Below are 15,647 nucleotides of genomic sequence, written 5' to 3'. Positions count from 1 at the left end.
GTGATGTGTGGGACTGGACCCAGCACATGTGCAGCATGCAGCATGCAGCACATAAGGCCAGTCTGGAGCACCTTCTGCACACGGGATGAGTCCAGGGCACATGCTGCATGTAGCACCTGCATTGGAGCAGCCCTGCATGCTGGATCTAGGGCCAGGCCAGCATGGGTGCCACATGCCGCATGTGTCCTAGACCCGCCCCATGCATCACAGGTCGTGCTTGCCCAGGACTGGCAGTGTGCCTCCCAAATCGGTGCTGCCAGATTGGCTCTGTGCATTGGTCCCAGCATGCGGGGCTGGTCTATGAGCCTGATCTGGCCTGCAAACAGCCCCATGCCCCTCATCCAGAATGGAAGATTTTGATCACCCTAGCGTAGAAGATCACTCCTTTTATTTAAATGTTGTTAGAGCCACTGGAGGTGTTCTAGTTAGGAAACTGCACAATTAATATGCTTATACATCCTTAATTTTGCCCCCTTATGAATATGCATTATAATATGTTCTTTATATGACCACATCCTTCTGTTTCCACAGGCCCCTTGCCTCCTACCATGCAGAGAGGATGGGTGGTAAATGAAGTAGGGGCTTTAGAAAGAGAAAGCATGGTCCATTGTGTTTAGCTGTACATGACTGGGCCTTGAAAGAGCTGGGTTCTAATTCCGCTCTTCTGTTGACTGGCACATATTTTATTGAGATTGTAGCGAGCATTATCAAAAGACAGAACATGTCTGCCTGAGCAGTCACCTGGTTATTCTTTATTACAGCCTCCCAAGTGGATCTCTGCCTCTGGCAGCAGGCAGGAGGTGGCACAGGGAGCCAAGTCCAGGAAAAGGTGCTGCCCCTGCTACTGGATCCTGCCAGTGCCCCAGGATTGGACCCAACTGGAGATTGGTGCAGTCCTGTGACTGAGATCAAAAATCAGCTGATCATCAGTCCCATTCCATACACCACACTCTAGTCCTGAGTGGGCACCAGTGCAGGGGCTGGGACTGACAGTCAGCTGATTGTGGGTCCCAGCCCTGCATCGACTGGAGTCTTGAACTGGCCAATCAGCTAATTTTCATTCTCAGCCCCAGGACCTACCTGAGCCAGTTCCACACTCCCATGCAGTCCTGGGACTGGGATCCACAGTCCCAGTTCTGCGACTGCAATCAATTGTATCATCTGTGTGGAGCAGTAAGACGTTAGCTCAACGTGTTACTGGATAGTATCTGGAGATACTCCTTGCTGGAAGAAGCATAGTCTTGCTACAGTGCAATATCATAAGAGCTCACTTAGTATGTATTATCCTACTTGAACACTCAAATGATCAAATTTTAATTGAATTTAACATCATGCTAAATATTTTGTGTGACCTGGTCCTCTGACTATGTTTATTATGTATCTATATGGTGTCAGGAGATGCAAAATCAGAGCGGGTTTGGCCACATCATGGTGGTAATGTCTCCTGGCCCTCATGAAGCTGATCACACCTTGTTCCCTTTTGCCTACAGGAATGTTCCAACTCTGGAAATGCTCTGGTGAAGACATTTGAGTCCTTCAAAGGCTGTTCTTGAGCATGCTTGAGAAGTTGCTGCTAGAGCTAGGGTGCGCAGGGCAGTGGGACAACTCAGTGCAGCACTACCTTGCTCTGTCCCCTAATTGTTTGTAGTGCCTTTTCTGCAATCCTGACTTGAAACTGTGAAGCCCAAGACTAAAATTCTGAGCACTCGCATCTGAAACTGAAGTCAAAGAGAGCAGTGGCAACAAATCTGATGCTTTCCCCATCAAACATTTGACACATTTCCATATAATAGAGCATCACATTATTGTGGTGATTAGATCTTCCTTCACTACCTTTTATCCCACCAATTTTTTGTCCATCAAGTTAACAGTCTGGCTAGAAATCCCTTCTGTCTTTCTTCCCTTCTATGAACTATTGTTGGATATAAGAGTTGTCTTTACAAGAGCCACTCTAATTAAAATGCCTGTAGTGTCTCATGTATTTAGCATCCTGTGCTTCAAAATGGTGGCAGAGGTGCTTTAACTAAAGCTCATTCATTGAGCCATTTTGAAATGCATGGACGCTGATACATGTGACGCCAAGGCTGCTAGAGCATTCTCATTAGAACGCTGCAGCAGACTCAATGGATCGAGTTTGCTTGATCTGCTTGATTGAGCAGATTTGATTAATCAAATCCGCCCCACCATGTTCCAGTTAGAACGCGTCAGAGCAGGTGTCAGGCACATGTATAGGTGCCCAAGCACACTTTTCTGCACCATATTTTACTTTTATATTTTTCTTTTCATTGTGCCCTGTCTTCAACTGTTTTTAAAAGCTGGTTTTCCTCTTATAATAGGGAAAATCTTTTAGATCTATATTTATTCATTTATTTTTAATGTTTCTGTCACAACCCAAAGTTGTGATTTTTTGTTTGTGTGTGCGCTTCGGCACCGCTAAATTATTTCCCACCATTCTTGTCGCTTTCTTTGCACGGTAGAGCTCTCTGCTGCTAGAGAGAGCTCTGGTGCAATGGGGGATTTCCCGCCAGCTTCTTTGCAGTGTGCATTCCTTTTGCACCGTAGTGATGCTCGCCGCAAAGAAGTTCCCGCCATTTGTATTAGAGTCTATGCCATGTTATTGGCCGACTTCTAATTTAGGCACACGTGGCGGCTAGCGATTGGCTTGCTAGCCGTACAAAAGGCTTGTGTGGTTTCCGCCCAAGTTGGAGGACTCCATGAAAACCGGAGGAGGGAGGAGAGAGAGATATTCTGTGTGAAGATCTCCAAGCACTGCGGACCCTCGCGGATCCGGCGCGCCTCCCCTAAGCAGGCAGAGAGAGGCAATAGAGCTGAGCCTACGGAGCTTTCGCTTCTCGCCTCTCCCCGTCGCCAAGCGCAATCCTAGACGTATCCCTTTCCTGTAATTTCGGACCCCACGGAGCCTAGCAAACTCCCGGGAAAACTTATTGGACCCGCGGAGCCTGAATAGCTCCGGGGAAACTTTTCGAATTCAACTTGACCGGACCCGCGGAGCCTAGCAAACTCCGTGGGAGCAATCGTTTTGTCAGAGTCCTCCAACGAGGGTTCAAGCGGGAGCTGTGCCTGGAAACTTATCCAGCCTACACCGATACCATCTTTGGGTGTAAGTAAATAATCTTTTCAATCAACCGTTACGCCTCCGTGACTAATTCTAACTCGCGTGCACAAAACCATCCCACGGTTTCTCCCACCCCGCGTGTCCGGGCTGATGGCCACAGCCCGCGTGCACCGGAGACGGGTCCGGTACGACCCCGGTTCGCCCCCGGCTTGCCCGTGGCGGCCAGAATGGGATCAGAATCACCGCCGCGCATGGCGACGAGGGCGGGCTCGGGGCCCGGCCCGCACGTGGCGACGAGGATGGGATTGAGATTGGGAGAAAATTCGCACATGGGATCAAGATTGGGAGAGAGTGTGCACGTAACAACTCAGACAGAACTAAGAGGGAGCACGCTCGAGTTAGAATTAGTTAGGAATTGCCCTTGGCGCGATAACCCGAGTTGGTTCGAGTGGCCAAGGTCTGGAACGGGCTCCCAAGGGAGGTGGTGCTCTCCCCTACCCTGGGGGTCTTCAAGAGGAGGTTAGACGAGTATCTAGCTGGGGTCATCTAGACCCAGCACTCTTTCCTGCTTATGCAGGGGGTCGGACTTGATGATCTATTGAGGTCCCTTCCGACCCTAACATCTATGAATCCATGAATCTATGAACCAACGCCAAGTGAAAAATTTTGAAGAACTAGAGATCCATATCACTTACCATCAGGCGGGCGGAACGGGTGAAAGATTTGTAAGCGGCCGTTTGTCAGTAAAGGGAGAAGAGGGAATCTCCGAAGACGGAACCCCAAAAGAAAGGGAAGTGTATTTGCTCCCTGCGGCATTCGGGTGTATAATGAGAGATGAGCGGGTCCTGTTTAGGCCCCTCAATACTGTGTCCCTCGCCGAACCCAACCTGGCGGGCGAAACGAACCCGACTTTCACCCGGGAGTGTGCCTGATGCCTACGATATGTTCGGGAGAGTGAAGAACCGGAGCCCATCGGCCCGTTCTCTCCGGGAATGGTAATGTCTAGATTATGTGGTCGCGAGCTTCCATCCGAGCTCCGTGAAGATCTGGAGACGGAGGAGCGCCCCACGGATGAAAGAATAGCCTTGCGGTACGACAAGGGGGGAGAAGGTAGTGCAACTATTCGTGCTATAATGAATCTAATGCAGAGGAATTTAAGTTTGAAAGCCCAGCTGCAGATGGCGATCCGATCGGTCAAAGAAGCAGCTGAGAAAAAGGAGCCTAAAACGCCAGCCCAAGATGGCACCGAGCAAGAGGGAGACCGCGTGGAAGAACCGGAAAAGAAGGGTGGAGCTTCTAACAAACCCGCGAGAGTTCGGTCAGCGACTCCGCCCATCGACGCAGCTTCGTCGCCGGCAACCCCGCCTAGCGACACGACAGCGTCCCGGCTGACCACACCTTCCTGCCGATGAAGGAGAGAGTCAAGTGGAGGAGAGCATCCACCCCTCCTGCCTGAAGCAGCAACAGCAGTAGTAACCCCAGCAGCAGCAGTTCAGCCTATGACAGCATCATCTCCCGAAGGAGCAGCTTGTCCTACAATAACGACGAATAGAGTTGCTACCACCTATTATGCTCGCACCAGAACTGAGTTGCAGGATTTATGTAGAGCATTGAAGATCCAACCTGAAGAAACTCTAGCTGTATGGTTAGGACGTTTAGTTGTGGAACTTGGATCCGACCTGCTGAACCAAGAAGAAGCAAGCTTCTTAGTGAGACAAGCTTCATGGAGTAGAGGACATGTCACCGACATCGACATGATAACGTGTAATACTCACTGGCCTATTCCACTGCCAGCACTTGTTGCAGGACTGATTAGTCAAAAAGCCCATGTATGGCATGCAGGACGGCCGGAATGTGTCGGCACAGATCACCTTATGCTGGCAATGATTGGCATCTCATATTGTGCTTGGAACCCGAGGGCATGTGCGCTAGGACTAACATCACTCCAGCGAATAAGACCGTGGCCTCAGCGTCACTTGCGAGATCCTGGAACCGTTCCACTAACCTCTCACAGCCTAGACAGTTGTCTTGAGATCTACGGACAAAAGAACATCGTCGTTCTTCGAATTCTGTTCAGTCCAATGGTAAACCAACCCGTGAGCAATCTTTTTTGTGAATTGCCGAGACTGCGTATCCTGATGGAGCCAAGATTGTCTTATGATCAGGACTGTCAACACCCGACCAAGTCTCAAGGCACCAAGCGACGTAAATCCGATCTTCCACCACTGCCACCGAGAACCCTAGAGGAGCGATACATGTTTGGATTTCTCCTACAGCGTTCCGGACTCAACAAGCAGCAGCTTCGGATTTTGGGGGACGCAGGCCAATGGCAGTTAGCTTATGAGTTAGGTTACCGTTATTTAGAAGAACCAGATGATGAATCTTCGAAGATTTCGTCTAATTAAGCCATAGGAATCGTTTAAGATTGTTTAAGTTTACTGAGTCAGATCATTAATCTGTTTATGAGAGTTTTCTGTTTGCAGATCCGGAATTCAGAGCGTGTGACGAGGGGAAGCCCTGAGAGGGATGACACCACCGGAAGAAGTGAGGGCCTGACGTACGACTTCGTCACGACGCCCACTGAAGCCCTGATCGTGTAGTGTTTGTCATGAATCAGATTATGTGTTTGTGTTGGTTATTGTTTCTTGATTGTTATGTAACTTAATCCCAGGACAGCGAATTTTACGTTTGTGTATTTGTTTGATGGCTTGTTCGCTCGTTGGACGATCACGACAGATTTTAGATTGCTTGGAAGAGTATGGCATAATTTAGCTATGCTCTTAGCGAGGGGGGATGTCACAACCCAAAGTTGTGATTTTTTGTTTGTGTGTGCGCTTCGGCACCGCTAAATTATTTCCCGCCGTTTTTGTTGCTTTCTTTGCACGGCAGAGCTCTCTGCTGCTAGAGAGAGCTCTGGTGCAACAGGGGATTTCCCGCCAAATTACAGCTTCTTTGCAGGGTGCATTACTTTTGCATCGCAGTGATGCTCGCCGCAAAGAAGTTCCCGCCATTTGTATTAGAGTCTACGCCATGTTATTGGCCGACTTCTAATTTAGGCACACGTGGCGGCTAGCGATTGGCTTGCTAGCCGTACAAAAGGCTTCTGTGGTTTCTGCCCAAGTTGGAAGACTCCACGAAAACCGGAGGAGGGAGGAGAGAGAGATATTCTGTGTGAAGATCTCCGAGCGCTGTGGACCCTCGCGGATCTGGCGCGCCTCCCCTAAGCAGGCAATAGAACCGAGCCTACAGAGCTTTCGCTTCTCGCCTCTCCCCGTCGCCGAGCGCAATCCTAGACGTATCCCTTTCCTGTAATTTCGGACCCCGCGGAGCCTAGCAAACTCCGGGGAAAACGTATCGGACCCGCGGAGCCTGAATAGCTCCGGGGAAACTTTTCGAATTCAACTTGACCGGACCCGCGGAGCCTAGCAAACTCCGTGGGAGCAATCGTTTTGTCAGAGTCCTCCAACGAGGGTTCAAGTGGGAGCTGTGCCTGGAAACTTATCCAGCCTACACCGATACCATCTTTGGGTGTAAGTAAATAATCTTTTCAATCAACCGTTACGCCTCCGTGACTAATTCTAACTCGCGTGCACAAGACCATCCCGCGGTTTCTCCCACCCCGCGTGTCCGGGCTGATGGCCACAGCCCGCGTGCACTGGAGACGGGTCCGGTACGACCCCGGTTTGCCCCCGGCTTGCCCATGGCGGCCAGAATGGGATCGGAATCACCGCTGCGCATGGCGACGAGGGCGGGCTCGGGGCCCGGCCCGCACAGTTTCCAGCGAGGATAAACACAGTAGAATACTTTAAAAAGCTGTCATCTTCTCAAAATGTCTGATGCGGCCAAAAATGTTCATGCGTTCCAAAATAAAATGGCCCAGAGAGGGAGGAAAACCAAGGGAGCGAGAGGGCAGGCAGGACTCCAAAAAGTGTATGAGCAACTTATTGTATGACATATAGTCATGGCTCAAGGGAAATGCAGCCTTACAGTGCAGAGGTCAATAACCCACAGCCCGTGGGCCAGATTCAGCTCACCAGGTGAATGGATACAGCCTCAGATTTGGCAGCAAATCAGCAGTGCAAGGTTGGGGAGCAGTGTGGCGGGGGGGGGGAGCAGCCAGGTCAGAAGCGGCTGCCTATCTTCCAACCTAGCTCCATTAGAGCTTTCTTGCTGCACCAAAAGGGGACCTGTACAGTGCGGTGTTAAGGCCAGCTATAAAATCCTGTGGAAAAAAATATAGGATGAGGAAAATACAGAGCTATTACTACTGTTACAGGATTATGGTCAAAATAAATGTGTTTGTATAGCATTAAGATACCACAGTGATGAAAAGCCCAAGAAGAATTGACTAATTCCACCTTCACAGCAGGATTTGAACACTGTTGAGTTAATGTGGATGTTGAACAGGGTGTGTGTCTAAGGGAAGTAAGGGCCTGAACTAGAGCTCTTGGAATTTAACTCATTTCAGTGGGTTCAAAGCAGGCCTCATCTAAGGAAAATGTACTGATCCTGGGAACAGGTTTAAAATGAGCAGCAGGCTGAGGGACTGCTTTCTGTAGAAATTAAGTGGTGAGACTGAAAAAGGATCAAGAAGACTTCCTACTTGCTTTTGAGGTGATAGAAGGTTGTTTTGTTTTGGGATCTTTTTCTTATGCATTAATTAGGCGAGATGTGGGTTTTTTGCCAAATAAGTCAGTAATAGTTATTTGGTTATTGCTTTCTTTTCTTTGTTCTTTTTGTCATTCAGAACTTGAAGAATCACAACGGAAATGTCCTCCCTGCTTGAACAAGTTTGCCGTAAAGTATCTTATTTGGGACTATTGCCCACTGTGGTTGCAAATCAAAAAAAGAGTGTCTCTTTTTGTAATGGATCCATTTATTGACCTCTCTATCACTCTCTGTATTGTACTGAATACTATCTTCATGGCATTGGAGCATCATAACATGTCAAAAGACTTTAACCACATGCTAAAAATAGGCAATCAGGTAAATGAATTCTGCTATTCATGATATTCTGTATCAAGGATTAATTTATGGACATTTCTACCCAGGATACAAACAATGATCGGTCGTAACCATTTTAACTATTCATTTCTAGGTTATAAGATTTCCAAATACTTTTGGTTTATAGTTATACAGTTTAGATTGCAAAAGAAACAATGCATTATGTAAAGTTGTGTTTCAAGTAGGGTATGCTGGTAAGACTTGGTTGATTACTCTGACTACATTACTATATTTATGGGAAGGGAGCTGAAACAGAAGAGATACTGATACTACCTTACTATTTCTTTGCCACAGATCTTTACTGGAATTTTTACTGCAGAAATGATCTTGAAAATCATTTCTTTAGATCCCTACTATTATTTTCAACAGCGCTGGAATATTTTTGATAGTTTAATTGTAACCCTCAGCTTAATTGAACTGGCTTTACCAAGAGGCAAAGACAAAAAGAAAGGAGGAACTTTTTCCGTTTTACGCTCCTTCAGACTGGTAATGTTTCATTCTTATTTCATTGCATAAAATGTAATGTCATAAATATATTTGAAAGGATTTATGTGGCCACATTCAGTGCAAGGAAAATTTATTTCTACCCTCTCAGTTCTAGGAATGGGAAATATATTTTTTCCAATATCAACTTTTAGGTATGAAAGTTTTACTCAAACTTGTGTAGCAGTTGTATTTCACTTGCAGATGATTAAAAGTCTATAGAGAGAAACAGGCAATGTAAAGCTGTAGTGAAAACGAAACTAAAGTTTAGAATAAAATCATGAGAATAAATACAGAAAATCTGTGAAAGAAAAAGCAAAGCAAGAGAAGGAGAAAGCTCTTAAAAATAAGTGTTATACATACATGAAGATGTGTATATATACATTTGTGCTACTCTGGATTTTATGAAGGAGTTAGGCTTATCTGTTTGCACAATATCTCATACTTTAACTAGAAACTCATATTTCAAAAGTGAACAACCTTGCAGGGAAAGCATGCTTTAATGTAAAGGGGGAAAAAAGGTTTGAACACCTTTATATTTGTTTCTTTCTTTGTACTGCAAGTGCTCTTGCAGCATTGTTATATACACCTCGTCTTTGTGGAAATGGTTTTGTTCAAGTAGGATTTCTCCAAGGCTTCCCCAAATTCTAAGCCCTAGTTTCCAAGAGTGAGAAAAATCAAAGGTCTCCACAAGCTTGGATAGCTCATTAGATTAGTATGACCAAGGCCTTCCACTTCCATAGCAAAGGGCACACGAGAGAGTTATGTGGCTACTATCATGTCTAGCTCCCCTTGTCTCCCCAGCCCAAATCATCAACCACCTGTTTTCAGTTGGGTGAACTTGGGAAAGCCTTCATTTGTGAGTCTGGAGCAAGGATCACACCCCCAATTCTAAATCCAGAGGGAGAAACTTTAACTACTTTGCCTCCATGCCTTTCAAGCTCCAAGAGTGAGGAGCTATTATAAGACTTATTTTTAAAGACTTTTACTCACCTGTTATCAGTTTCTAAATGCATTGTACTCCGGTTATAACAGGTTCTTCACAGAATTAGGGGGTTTTGTTTCTTTCCAACACAGCAAAAAGAGCTAGTCATTCAGGTAGTTATAGGCTTTAGAGCAGGAGTGGGTAAAATGCAGCCCATGGGCCAGATCCAGCCCTTCAGCTGACTGGATCTGGCCCACAGCTGCCCCTGAGGTGCTCAGAGACAGCCTGCACCCTGCCGGCCCAGATCCTGACCAGAGTGCGCAGCTTCTGGCAGGGCTGTTCCCAGCATGGCTTCAGCTGGTCAAGTGCTGCTCTGCTCCCTCCCCTCCGGTGGCGGGTCCTCCTCCCACTCCTGCCCCTGCTCCAGGCAGGTAGGTGGGGGGAGCTTCAGTCGAGCGGCTCCTTCCCCAGCACATGGGGTTCCCGCTCCAGCTGCCTTCCCACCACTCTGCCTGGGCTGCTCATCGTGCCAGGCATGTGGAGTGGTTGGGAGGCAGCAAGGAGCTGGAGCCTCATGCACAGGAGCTGCCTGGCTTGAAGCTTCCTCCCCTTCACTCAAGCAGTCCAGCATGGACAAGAGCAAGAGGAGGAACTGCTGCTGGGGAGGGGAGGGGAGGGGACAGGAGCAGCACCTGGCCAGCTGCAGCCATACCAGGAACATCCCTGCTAGAAGCTGTGCAATGGCCGAGGCCAGGGCTAGGCTGATGGGCAGGAGCGCAATGCAGGTTGCCCCAGATGGGAGTGGATGGGGCTTGGCTCCATGCAAAATGCCATAGGGGCAGCTGTAGACCACACTGCCTGAGCGAGCCCTGCTGCACCTGCCCCCTCCCCAGACCTTCCCCTCCCTCCGTCTTCTTCTCCCTCCTTCCACCCCCAGCTGGCTCCCAAAACCTAGCACCCAGGCAGCCCCCGCACCTCCCCCCACACGCTCCCCATACACACCTACCCCACCACCTCCAGAGGGCAGGGGCATGGCTTGGCTCAACCCAGGCCCTGGCCCTGAGCTGTCACTGCCTCATGACATGGTCCCATGAGCCTGGCCTCCCCTGCTCCAAAAACTGCTCTCTGCCTGCCCAAAACCCCATAGGAGGTGTTGTGAGTTGTTACTTGGTGGGGGGGGGGTAGGTGCTGACCCAGCCTGCTACAGCTCATCAAAATTTCTTATGTGGCCCACCAGCCTGAATAATCACTCACCTGTGCTTTAGAGCTTTAGTTGTTCCAAACTGAAAGTTGCTAGAAGTACACATTTCAAATATGTTGAACTGGTATAACAACTATAAATAGGAGAACAAGATGTATGGGGTGGGAGGGGTGGGGGGAGGGGGTACAGACTTTCAGGGAGTTAGTGTGGGGTTAGATTGAATTAAAAATGGCCACCCAATCTAACGTAGTTCATGCAGGTTAGGTCGATCTAAGTGAAAACTGTACAGAAGTTCTAGGAAGGATTGATCGTTCTAAAAATGACCGACCCAATCTAAATTAATCCCACCTCTTAGATCAGGTTGGCCATTTTTAGACTGATATAACTTTCCTAAATTTCTGTACAGTTTCCAGCACAGCCCCAGGGTTGGGAAAACCCAGCTGCCAGCCCCAGTCACAGGGCTGTGCTTTTCCTACCCACCTCCATGACACCAAGTTATTTTTAGTCCTCCAATCCCCTCCCTAATCCCCTCTCCAAGACCCCATCCCACAAGCCACTCCTAGTGCCATTTTTATCAGTGTTCATGGCTGGCAGAAACTAAGGAAGTAAGTCCCAGTTGGGGAGGGGCTTGAGGGATGGGGGTGTGGGTTTTCTGGGGATGGGGTCAGGTAGCTAAAAGTAGCCCCTGGCCCCCTCTTAAGTCCCCATGAGGACCCCATGAGCCCCCACTAAACCCTTTTGGACCCCACCAACTCCCCACATCCTGCACCTACTCCCCTGATCCCCCTGCAGATCCCCACTTCCCCCTGAACCCCCTGCAGATGCTGTCTGCACCCCCGATTCCCCCCAGTTGCTCTTGCAAATCCTGCCTAGCACTTCAATCTCCTCTGCAGACTCCACAACCCTCTGAATCCCCCTGATCCCCCATGTGGATGCTGCCTTCCCCCATCATCCCTCCCATGGATCCTGTTTGTCCCCCCTTCCCTCCATTCCTCCTGAGGACTCCGCCTGCTCCCCCAGTCCCCCCACAGACTCCCCAATTTCCCTGAGCCTGCTAGCCCGCCTGAAACAAAAAGTTTCATAGCAACTCAGGAAAAATGTAAGCTGCTAGTATGCTGTTCTCCAAGATTATTTCCTGAGAAATCCCAAATCCATGTTGATAATAAATTATTTCTAGTGCAGTTGCATACATTTGACTTGGTAATAAAAAATTACTAGTGAAGTAGTCTAGATTTTATGATGGCAGTGCTCAGAGACACCAATCAGGACAGGGGCCTCATTGAACTAAACTTTTTATTAATATAGATAAAAGATAGTCACTGACAGAGAGGGCAAAAGACACAAACAGACAGCGAATGTGGTCTAAAAGAGGGGTTTAACATATATGCATCTAGGTATGGCTTGATTGTGTTGATAGACTTTGACTTCAAATTGTTATACCTTTTACAATGTTTCAATAGTATAAACATCTGTACCATATTTCCAGTTATTTTTAAACAGCAGGAATATCTTATCTTCCTTTATCTAATATTATGTTTTGTGTTGTTATACAGCTGAGGGTCTTCAAACTGGCAAAGTCCTGGCCAACTTTAAATACTCTCATTAAAATCATTGGCAACTCTGTTGGTGCCCTGGGAAACCTCACCCTGGTTCTGGCAATCATAGTCTTTATTTTTGCTGTAGTAGGAATGCAACTTTTTGGGAAATACTACAAGGAGCACTGCTGGCTAATAAGTAAGGACTGCCAACCACGTTGGCATATGCGTGATTTTTTCCACTCATTTCTTATTGTATTCCGAATTCTGTGTGGAGAATGGATTGAAACCATGTGGGACTGTATGGTGGTGGCTGGAGAACCAATGTGCCTTTGTGTCTTCTTGTTGGTCATGGTGATAGGAAACCTAGTGGTAAGATTCCCATATTTTTCTCTTTCTATTGCATGAACAGTATTACAAATATTCACTTGTCTTTCTAGAAGTGAAAGTAAATCTCCCACAAGGTTTTCTAGATATACTCCAGAAAACCCATTTATGTTTATGCCTTCAGAACTGATATTCAGATTTTAAAGTAAAACTCTTTCAATAGCGTGTCACTTAAATTTGTAAGCCTCTATCTCCTCTCCATCCTTCAATCCTGTTACTATTTAGGCATAATTTTAAACTTATTTATATAACTGTGGGGCTACTTGTGGACCAAGACCTTTCTTTTCTAGGCAGTGGACAAAGTTGAGATGTTTCACATCCACTGCTCACCCTGCAAAGGCCATCAGCTTATCATAAAAGAAAGTCAGGTTGCACAAGGACTTGCTTCTGGAGAATCCATGTTGGGTGTTCCCGGTCAGCTTGTCATCCTGTTTAGTGACAGACACTGAACAAATGCTGGCTAGAAAAAAGTAGTGCCAGCCTCCAAAGACTTTACCACCTATGTTAGCTATAAGGCCAGGGCCAAAAGATGGAGAGAACACAAGGAGACAGTCAGCATGACAGGTCTCAGCACACCAGCTACTGTCTGTTAGGTATATTCTAAGTGTATGTACCTTAATGTTTGCTCGATCCCATTTAGCCTGTTGGCCTGTGACCCTATCCCTCCAGAATCCCGTGTATAAATTTGAGAATCCTCCTTTTGGCTCCTGTGCATTTTCCAGGATTTGGTACACCGCTTTTGGAGACAGGATATTGGGCTAGATGGACCATTGTTCTGACCCAGTATGTCTCACGGTTGGGGTGGTGTTGTAACTGTGACGGTCCAGGAAATCTGCTAGAAGCAAGGTGGTGATATTTTTTATTGAACCAACTGCATAGCTGGGAGAGATGTTAGACAAGCATTCAGACTCAGAGTGCCCTTCTTCAGGCCGCCCAGGATGGCCCTTCTTACCTTCTAATAGTATAGTCGGGACTTATCTAATTCACAGTGGCTGCCTCCAGATTTTGCAGTCCCAAAGCACCATCACACTTCTGCTTGGCTGAGGGGCCCTGGAAGTCCTACCCCTCCCCAAAGATTGACAGGTGGCCACCTGTCAATCTCTGGGGAGGGGCGGGACTTTCAGGACCAGATGGCCATCTGTCAGTCTCTAAGGAGGGGCAGGATTTCTGAGGCTCCTTGACCAATCAGAGGTCTGCTGCATCCTGCCATGAAAACCTCCCCTGTCTCCCTCCCCCCATGCTTCAGGATGGCAGGGTCTTTGTGCCGTTTTCCATTTTTGCAATGTTCTTCCCTCCCCTCCCCCCACTTGCTGGCTGTCTTTGTGCTTTTTCGTGGTCCCAGCACTTTTTCATGAGGACTGGGATTTTTTGTGGGGGTCCTACCAATTTCGTGATTTTCATGGAAATCAAGAAATCACAAATTTGGTAAGTCCCTAAGTATACAAGATTTGCATATAGTTACAGGAAGGAAAGTACCAAGTGTCCATTGAAAATTTAACAAAATACCAAAGAAGGCTGGCACCGTGGACCTATCACAGGCAGCAAGATGAGAATTGACTAAGCAGTGTGGGAATTGACTATAAAGGGTCTTGAAAATGAAGAAAGTAACTTTTGCTTGGTGCAAGAAAGTGTGTCTCCACAAAGCAAGTGAGGGATAATTGCAGCATGCTTCAGAGTACCCAGACTAGGTGCAGTCTACGAGCTCAGGTACTGTGTGTGGTTACGCTGCTGCAGCACAGAAGTCAGCTTCTAAGTAAATATGTAGGGGCCTTTGTGGGTTGGTATGGTCAGCCCTGATGCCCATGCTGCTAGTTTCACTGCTGCTGGTATCTTAGTTTCAGAGATTATAGCTTTCTTGGCATGTCTACCCATGTTGCAATGCTATCACCCAATTGTAGTGTCAGTATAACTAGGGAAGAAACTTGTGGGAAGCCAGAAGGATTCCAAGAGAGAGATGACAAGATCAAAAAGACAGTTTGGGAACATGATGATTGCAGCAGCCTTCTGGATACCTACAAGCGTAGAGCCTAGAACTGCTGGGGCCTTAGGGACTGTCTGTACGGTAGTATCAGCGTGCCCCAGCAAAGATGCACCTAAGCTTTCCTGATTCACCCAGTCCTGCTTGCACACTCTAAACCCAGGAATACACCAGTGAAGCATAAGACTTAGTTTGCAGCATGCTTGAAGGCAGCCGCTGGGGATAGCCCTGGAGGGGTCTTGTGAGTATAATTTCAAGTGTGTGAGCAGGAACTGATAGGGTGAGGCATGCTGAATGGCATCCTGTGTGGAGCACACTGGTGCCACAGTGTAGACATTGCTCCGTGTAGGAAGTCCACTTGAGAGCAGACTCAAGGCAGCACCATGCAGAGATACTCTGGCTCTGCACGTCCTAACTCCAGAACTGGGGGCAGAACAGTGCTAATGCTGCTATAGTGCTTCCATTTCTGAGTTAGCTCAGATATCTCATCGCAATGCTGTCTGGCTCTGTTTAGACTCCTGTGCATGAGCTGTCATGCTGGTAACTAGCTTTGGGTATCTCTGCATGGCACTGGAGGCCTGATACAACGTGCTAAATTTCTTGAAAGATCAAATTTATGATATAATTTTGACACACAAACTCAAAGATATTTTTTTTTTGTAAATGATCAGACTATTGGGCATGCAGAGAGTAAATGCTGGAAGTTTGGGGAAGATGCAGTATGACCCTTGTACCGAACAGAGAGGCTGAATGCATGCTTGATGAGCAGTATTCAGTTTAACCTCAGCTATATAAAAATGACCACAATTTATCAATATTTTTTTTGTTATAAAAGGTATTTGGGTTAAATTTTGAGATGTTTATTTGCTTTGAAGAAAAGGTCACTATTTTTGTTTAGGATCATGGAAACATCTTTTCATTGGTGTCAGATAGGCTGCATCAAACATAACTTGCTAAAAAAAATTCAGCATTTCATGTTGTCTTGTTACTGTTGGCACCTTACAAACAAATTGCTTAGAAAGTAATTTTAATCCTCAGGGCTTCTGTTTACATCTCCA

General features: G+C 47.2%; 1 protein-coding gene across 1 annotated transcript in view; it reads left to right on the top strand.

The window, feature by feature from the left end:
* Nucleotides 1-15,647, top strand: part of LOC102562527 (sodium channel protein type 5 subunit alpha) — a 78,948-nt gene that overhangs the window by 38,878 nt on the left and 24,423 nt on the right. Inside the window, exons 13-15 of the mRNA XM_059729366.1 lie at nt 7,824-8,062; nt 8,375-8,566; nt 12,243-12,596. Of these exons, the coding sequence (XP_059585349.1) occupies nt 7,824-8,062; nt 8,375-8,566; nt 12,243-12,596 (785 nt within the window). The remainder of the gene's footprint in view (nt 1-7,823; nt 8,063-8,374; nt 8,567-12,242; nt 12,597-15,647) is intronic.

The sequence above is a fragment of the Alligator mississippiensis genome, chromosome 5, assembly GCF_030867095.1.
Source record: "Alligator mississippiensis isolate rAllMis1 chromosome 5, rAllMis1, whole genome shotgun sequence".
In the NCBI taxonomy this organism is placed as follows: domain Eukaryota; kingdom Metazoa; phylum Chordata; order Crocodylia; family Alligatoridae; genus Alligator; species Alligator mississippiensis.
This window is presented reverse-complemented; position numbering and strand designations above follow the sequence as displayed.